Consider the following 8,300-nt stretch of genomic DNA (forward strand, 5'->3'; position numbering starts at 1 on the left):
GCTCATCAGTTATTTAAAGAATGCAAGATAAGCCATAGAAATAAAAAAGAGGGAAAAGGGTCCTTAAAGAAGGCCGTAGCCACCCCCCGGAACTTTCTGGCTCTCCGGAGCCATCCTTGTGGGTAGAAGGTCCTGGGACGCCATTCCCGGAGCTTGCCCTTTAGTGACCCGGAGGAGCGGCACCGGAGAGCTCCCAGGTGTGGTCACAGCCTTCTGAATACAGGTGAGGCGAAAGTAAGCAGGGCACCGTCCCCAGTGTTTATTAAGACATCTGAGGGAAAGGTGCGAGAATTCAGCTTTATTTCAGCACCTAACGAACTAACTCAAACTAACCAATCCCCTGTCAGATAATTAGACCGCAAGCTCTTTGGACAGGGCCCTCATCCCCTTTTGTTTCAGTAACCCCCAATTATTACGTTCTGTTTGACCATTGTACAGCACTGCGGAATATGTCGGTGCTATATAAATTAATCATATTATTAGTTTAAATTCATTTAAAATTAATAATATTAATAAAGTCTGCCATTCCTGTCAGAGCCTCGGACGCACAGCCAGACCGCGCTCCTGAGTCCCTCCGTCCTTTCCCGCCAAGTGACGTCACTGCTGGCCTTCGAATGAATGGAAAGCAGAGGGAGGCGGATGACGCGCGTTTTGACGCCCCCCGGTGACGCAGGATCCCGGAAGTGGAGTGCGCTCGGCGGAGCTGCTGGCGGCTGGCTTCTCCTTGTTGTTGTTGTTATTATTTTTGTGGATTTGCCGTAGAGGAAGCCGGCTTTCCGGTGATTCGTTTGGTTATTTATTCTCCTCCCACCCCCCCCCCGAGTCGTGGCGCAGCAGGTAAGAAATAAGGCTGAGGGGATCTCGCTCCCACGGGTGTTCGCGACTCCGGGAGCAGCAGGAGGGTGACCTTTTGGGGCCCAACGGAAACAAGCTGGGTGGCCTTTGACTGTTAAAGGCTGACACCGGTGCTGGTCCGGAGCCTCGGAATGTGTAAAGGGCAACCGGGAGGGAATAGACTTCCCCGGCGATAGAGTGACAGAGTCCGGGGCATCAGAGGCCATGGTGTGTTACACGCCGGCTGCCCACACACCCTGGAGTTTGACACACACGTGTCACAGCAACTCATGACGTCAGCAAAAAATAACCGTGCACATAAAGCTACCATGACGCACCGGAGGTGGGCGATCGCCGAGTAATAGTCCTAGTAAACATCTGTTCCTGACGGTATACTCGCCGTGATGTACGCAGATGGTTTATTGACACACACACTCGGTAGCGATCGGGGTTTCCAAGTTGTGATCACTTTGTGCCATGTTTGTTTTGCTGAGAAAACCCGAAATGTGTTATTCTTGTACTTTCTGTGTATGTGCGAAGCCTGGTTATTACAGAGGCATGTGTGTGCGCCTTTAACTGATCAGTGTGCGTGTTGCAGGTCTCTGGTGATACAAATGCTTTGATTATGGCTTTGTATAGCGCCGTCATATTCAGCAGCGCAGTACGGTGGGTAAACACGGTATAAGCACTTCATCACATAACAAGTAGGATTTATGGAAGCAAAGAGTTAATAGGACCCTGTCCAAAAGAGCTTACAATCTAGTCATGTAAAGAAATATTCATTGAGATTGGCCTGTAGACCATGATGTCATCATTGGCAATAATTGCTCCATAAACAATAAAAATCCATCGAAAAAAATGACACTGTAAGAATATAAGCCTCAACAGATTTTATTCTTCTTAAGCTCGAATCGTGTAAAAAAAAACTAAAACAAAACAAAAAAACACACCAGAGCCTTACTGAGAGAGTGGTAGTTAGGTGGAACAACCTCACGGCAGAAGCAGTAGAGGCTAACATAGTAAAGGGGTTTAAACCTGCATCGTCGTAGCACTGAAGGATACAAGGTCCGGTGCCAAGTAAGGGTTAAATTCTTATAGCTCATAAAAATATACTCTGGATGCCCTTACATGTCCTCAAATCCTGCAATTTTGGTCCAAAGTGGGTTTATCACCATAGCAACCAATGGAATGTTGGTATTGATAAAGCTGTTCTTTTGATGATTAGCAACATAAAAATCTTATTTGCGTTCGATTTGAGTCTGATCGGCCGGTAAGTTCTGTTTTGCCCTGGAGTGTGTGTGTGTTATTGTCGAGCCGTGGTGTGTGATCGTTTCTCACATGGCGTGAGTCAGTTTTGCACATTTAAAGCTTAGTCACTCTTCGCTCCACGCCCGCGGCTTTTCCTTTCGCTCGCGTTTTGGTGAAAGGTCACTGGATGCTCCCAGCGGGCGTTGGTTTGCCTGCGGGTTACCCTTTAAAATCTGCTACTAAGCGATTATACGTGCCAACCGCCCCGATCTTGCGTCAAGCGTTCCTCTCTATTATAAAAAGGCGATAAGTGATTAAATGAGCTGCAGTTCCTGCAGACTTTATACCTTTTACATAAGAACCCCCTTAAAGGGATAGTCCAGCCATCATATGGGCTTTAATGCACTTTTTCACGGCGCCCCCATACGCATTTGCCCCCCCGCGCCCCGGCCATTTTCCATACGGGAGATCTATATACTTACCACCGGTCACGTCCAGTTAGCAGACGGGTCTGTTCGGACCCCCGATGCACGGAAAGAGCAAGAATCGTTTGACCGCAGAGGAGGGCAGTTGCAGCGCTGCAGTTTCTTTATTTAATTTTTGGGTTAGAATAATGTATATTCGCGCACAAGCTGTCTACTTTTTTGTGGTTCTGGCAGGATAAATAGCATTGTCGTGGGGTTCACAGAGCTGGTGTGTCCCGCCGTGTCATCGAGCCCCCTCGCATTAAGAGCCTCGCGAGCGCTCATTTCGTTTGTTTGATGGCCATAAAGTTCAGAGAACATCAGTAATGGAAATCTATACGCTGGCCGAGCCGCCGCTCCATTTACCCCACCGCCTGATCACCCCGATTATCTCATTACAGAAGCCGTCTAATCACCGGAAAGAACTTGGCCAAAAAGCCGGTGTTTGTTGTTTTTAAAATCCTCGCCTTGCTGGTACCCTCTGTCTGATGTTAATGGTTATTCCTCCCCAATAATTTCCAGCGTTTTTTTTATGTGGGTAAACCCTGATGGTTGTGCGAGCCGCGGTGAAGGAAAACACACTTTACGACGTGAAAGCAGAATGCGTTCTTTCCCTTCTATGCCTCCTCGCCGCCATCAGATTACAATTACGTGAGTCAGATGAGAAATATGTTGCAGCGTTTCCTTTCGGAGCTGTCAGAATTCTTTCTCTGCGAGAGCCGGACCCCTTAAGGATCCCTCCGGCCATTAGATGCGCTTTAATACATAGGAGAGCGCCGTGGTGCCCCTTCCAATGCAAGGGTAGATTCTCTAAATCCACCCCCTGTATTCAATTGCCCTGTTACTCCCCCCCCCCGTTATATGCTGTGTACGACCAAACACGTATTATTCCCACCTGTAGTCAGCACCGGCTTGGCAAATGCCACGGGTGGGGATCTGGTGATACCCCCATGCGCAAGGAATGGGGAAAGTGTTTCATTTCTTACGAGAAATGCATTAATTTCAAAATAATTCTTTTTAATTTTGTAAAACTGATTTGATCTTAAAAACAAAACAAACAAAAGAAATAAATATATATTTTAAAAAAAACAAAACAAACAAAAAAAAAAAAGTTCAATGGTCAGCCGGTTAGGATTCTGATGGTCGCCGAGCAGGATGGAGATGAAGCCGTCTACGGCTGGTTAGAATTAACCCTTTAAAATGTTTTTAATGCAGTTTAGGTGAATTGCTGTTTGTTTGATGAAAGAAGCGCTTTTGTTGAATGTCAGATGCAGATTTCCCCCAAAGGATGAAGTTCGAGGTTCCGTTCCCCCGACCGATCAGAACCCTTTAACTAAGCTCATGGTTGGGAACGTCATTTCCGGTACTGCGGAATAGCGAGGCCTCCTCTAAAAGGATTCTTTTATTCTAGCAAACTGTGCCTTATTCTTATGTTTTTTTTCCGGGAGCACACAGCTGTCATGTGACACAAGTGAAACGGGACTGATCTGCTAAGTTGTGTCTGCTGTACGGTATAAATTACCTGCTGTCTACGTATCGCCTTTAAGTAATGGCTTCTTCTTAATGATCGGGCCGCTGTTAACATTTACATGTCTTACTGAGCGGTGGCAGCACAAGTGGAACAGCCTCCCAGCAGAAGTGGTAGAGGTTAATACAGTGAGGGAATTTAAACATGCATGGGGTAGGGAAATGTCTTCTAAATCAATGACCAAGGACTGATTGAGGTTTGATCCAGGGTGCTGCGCATGCACAGGGAATGCTGAGGTTGATAAGCGAGCCTGCAAATCGATATCCGCGCAGGTTCAACCTCTCGAGCGTTATCAGAGTGTTGGATGTGATGCCTTTTCTAAGCTTGAGGGCAAGAACTCCGTATCTGGCCTCCTCTCAGTGCCGTTTAGTTTTGGGCTCCTAATAAAAGCATGCGCCAGCTGCCGACGTTCTGTGGATTGCAGCTCGTAAGGTGGGGTTTGGCGGGGGATTCTCGATGTAAACACAGCGGTTTAGCGCATCGTCACGGTGACCGGCACATACTTTCAATTTTTAAAGGCCAGACGGCGAGGAAGTTCCCCGCGTTACTGTAGTGTGGTGCGAGCACGTGGTGGGGGGGGGTGTCGCTCTGTGGGAATGTGAGCTCTGCGAAGCCTGTAAACAGCCGATGAGTCAGAACATCGCAATGTCGCACCGCGACCCGACGGCCTCCCTCCGTGTGCTTCCTCCGGTGTGAGCGAGGGGGTGTACGCGCGCGATGTCTCTGCGGGGCCCCAGCCACAATATTTACACACTCAGCACCGTACCGGGCCGTCGGCGTGATATCAGGTGAGGGGGGCCGTTCTCATACTCCGGAGTTACTTGGGTTGTTTATCTGTATGAGGGGTTGTCTGCCTTCTGCTCTCTTACGTTCACGTGTTGATTGCGAGCGAATCTCCCCAGGCTCAGCTAGAGATCCCCCCCCAGCTCACCTAGAGATCCCCCCCCAGCTCACCTAGAGATCCCCCCCCCAGCTCACCTAGAGATCCCCCCCCCAGCTCACCTAGAGATTCCCCCCCCCAGCTCACCTAGAGATTCCCCCCCCCAGCTCACCTAGAGATTCCCCCCCCCAGCTCACCTAGAGATTCCCCCCCCAGCTCACCTAGAGATTCCCCCCCCAGCTCACCTAGAGACCCCCCCAGCTCACACGCTCTACAGTTCTGCTATTTTTATGGCTCGGAGGACTGCGATTCCTTTCGAGTCTGGCAGATCCCGCCGTCAGCTGTTTGAATTGAGTCTGGCGGGACCCCTTGTCGATACGTCAGACCGCACATAGTTTAGGAACCGGTGCCCGGGAGGAACGTTCAGAATCACAGAACGCTATATCTGTCCTTATCGGAGCCCCAGGGGAACTGCAATAATAATTCCGATCACGATTCCCGCATAAGGAGCATTTCTGGTGTCGGGTGGTAAAGGTGGAGTTATGGGGAACGTTCCTTTGGTTGCTATGGTGTTTACACCGCTTGTAAAACCAGAATTGCCCTTTACACCTTATACAAATAACTGGGAGGCTCTGCGTTTGATAAATCGTAAATAATAAAAAAAAAAAAAAACCTACTAAGTGGTAGAGCGGGTACGATAATTACATGTATGTAATGTGTGCGTGTTGTGTTTAGATCAGTGATATTAATAACCCTTATCCATAAAGTGCTGACATTGGGAATGTTTTGTGTTCGAGATGCGGTGTCGATCAGACCCAACTTACATCGCCCCCGACCCCCCCCTTCTGTACGTAATGCTTGGATCTCCGTTTTCCGATCTCCAGCTTTTCGGCCAATCCGGATGCTTTCATCGCGCGCGTCCCCGATCGCTCCCTCTTCTGTATCAGCGCAGATTTTATTTACACGTCTGACCCCCCACACACACACGCAGCATCCCACCCCCCCTCCGTCTTTCTGGTGAATTTGTTGGAGTTACCATGAAGTAATGGGTGCACTTGAACCTTTTTTCCCCTCTCCCTTTGTATCCATGGTTACAGTCTCCCAAGTTGGCTGGTTTTTCATGGTTGCCATGGCAACCAGCCTTTTTTTTTTTTAAAGGAAAAAAAAAATCTGTAGTGTCTTAGCTACATTTTCTTTCCCTAAATGATTAAAATGCCAGGTTTATAACGAGCGGGGTGTCACCGTGTCGTATTGACAGAATACATGAATCCGGTTCCGGCGCTGTCTCTGCGTTTACCCGGGGTAACCCTCTCCATCGCGTTCTGAGACTGACGATTCCCCCTCATTGTCCTCCCTTTAACCAGCTGCTGATTTGCATTTTTTTCATATGCTTACTAACCATTTTTGTGTCGAATCCTGAAGTCCCTCCATGGTGTGTGTTTGCGCGTTTTTTTTATCTTTTTACATTTAATTCCCTGGAGTAGAATTCATTCTGCTGTTTGTGTGATTTAGTTACATATGGTAAGTAAATTGAATTGTGTCGTGTTGCCGATATTGTAGCAATACGTTTAGAAGAAAGTGAGATACGCTGCAGTTATCTAACGTTTAACACATTTACTAACTCATATTGTTACCTTTTTGTGTTTAATGTTTTTTGTTACATTGTAAGCACTTCTGTATTTATTTATTTTTCAGTTGCTTTTTCCGCACCGTTCTGTCCTGGTGATTGTTTACAGGTTATGACGACTAATCCCAAACCAAACAAGGCATTAAAGGTAAGAAATAATAATAATAATAATAATAATAATAATAATAATAATAATAAAAAAAAAGTGTTGATCTACATGAGGGTCCCAAAAGGCTGGGCAAGACAGGCCCCAGGCACCAATACCTGTCGGTAAGCTCTACAATGAAAGAGCTTTTCAGAAAGCTCCCCGGTGATAGGGACTGAATGTAAAAAAATAAAATAAAAAAAAATTCAATTAAAAATTAAAATAAGAAAGCTCCCCAGGCCCCACACTATTGATTCCAAATAATTAAGGGCTATTTTTTTTTAAGATGGACATTTTGTAAAAACCCTTGAGGGCTGGCGCTCACATCGCTAATCTGTATGTTGTAGACCCGGTTGGGAAAGGAAAATATGAACACGGGAATAATGGCGCCCAGAAAGGCTTTGGCTATTTGTGTTCAGCCAATATCAATGAGCCCTGGAGCCACGCGGCCATCCAGTGTAGTAAAGAATGAAGTGCCTGATGTATGCGATTATGTGTAAAACTTGGTCTTCATCCATTTGTTCTCTTTTTGTTTTGGTGACACACTTGAGTAGATGTTACAATGACGGAAAGTCATGCTTTTTTTATATATTATTTTTTCTATCCCGTGATTTGTTTTCGCTGGGTGGTTGGGAGCTGCAGCTGGTGTATGGAGTATCCTGGCAGTTGTAATACGGGTATGTTGGCTCTCCGCAGGTAAAGAAGGAGGCGGGAGAAAACGCCCCAGTATTAAGCGATGATGAGCTCGTGTCAATGTCTGTGCGGGAGCTAAATCAGCACCTCCGGGGTCTATCCAAAGAAGACATAATCCGTCTCAAGCAGCGCCGGCGCACGCTGAAAAACCGCGGATACGCCGCAAGCTGCAGGGTCAAACGCGTCACCCAGAAAGAGGAGCTGGAGAGGCAACGGGTTGAGTTGCAACAAGAAGTCGACAAGCTGGCGCGGGAAAACTCCAGCATGAAGCTCGAGTTGGATGCTCTGCGCTCCAAATACGAAGCTCTCCAAAGCTTCGCACGTACAGTCGCCCGAGGGCCCATAACCCCGACCAAGGTGGCCACCACCAGCGTCATCACCATTGTGAAATCTGCCGACATTTCATCGGCATCCATACCGTTCTCAGCAGCCTCCTAGTGCCCATGGGAAGACAGAACTAGCAGCCTGATCTGAACGGGACGTTATGGGATTCACCTGCATTGGTCCTCTGTTCCTACTCTGCCTATAAAAATATTAGGCACTGCCTTTTATTCCATTGCCCTCCCAACATGAAGCATAGAGGCAACACGCGTGATCAGAGCACCATGGCCTTGTCATACTTATACCAGGGAATTTGACTTTTTTCCATTAGAAGATTGTGTCCTCCTTTTTGTTTTTTTTTAATATATATATATAATCTTTTTTTTTTTTTTTTATTTTTTTTTTTACTTTTTTTAATCAATATAAATGGAAACTGTTTTAGATGAGCTCGATCTACAATAGGCCTTTCATATGTTCATATGCATATTTTATCTAAAACAGATAGAAAAGAGAAATGACTAGCTATACACCGTCACAGGGCTAGGTTTTTAGAAGCTATG

The 8,300-nt window shown here is 46.7% G+C and overlaps 1 protein-coding gene across 1 annotated transcript; it reads left to right on the top strand.

Moving 5' to 3' along the window:
• Nucleotides 1–6,672: 6,672 nt before the first annotated feature.
• LOC149283536 (transcription factor MafK-like) lies at nucleotides 6,673–7,857 on the top strand. Its single transcript, XM_089497494.1, has 2 exons — nucleotides 6,673–6,729; nucleotides 7,423–7,857. Exons 1-2 carry the CDS (start codon nucleotides 6,694–6,696, stop codon nucleotides 7,855–7,857), a joined length of 471 nt encoding a protein of 156 aa, XP_089353620.1. The 5' UTR covers nucleotides 6,673–6,693.
• The last annotated feature ends 443 nt before the right edge of the window (nucleotides 7,858–8,300 follow it).

The sequence above is a fragment of the Sceloporus occidentalis genome, unplaced genomic scaffold, assembly GCF_023333645.1.
Source record: "Sceloporus occidentalis isolate IW3139 unplaced genomic scaffold, rSceOcc1.0.p SCAF_103, whole genome shotgun sequence".
In the NCBI taxonomy this organism is placed as follows: domain Eukaryota; kingdom Metazoa; phylum Chordata; class Lepidosauria; order Squamata; family Phrynosomatidae; genus Sceloporus; species Sceloporus occidentalis.

What these genes read in the sequence shown, in the direction of transcription:
- LOC149283536 (XM_089497494.1), top strand. Translation starts at nt 6,694, where the DNA reads ATGACGACTAATCCCAAACCAAACAAGGCATTAAAG. An exon ending in AACCAAACAAGGCATTAAAG is followed by an intron (nt 6,730 to 7,422) that starts GTAAGAAATAAT and finishes GGCTCTCCGCAG; the next exon opens with GTAAAGAAGGAGGCGGGAGA.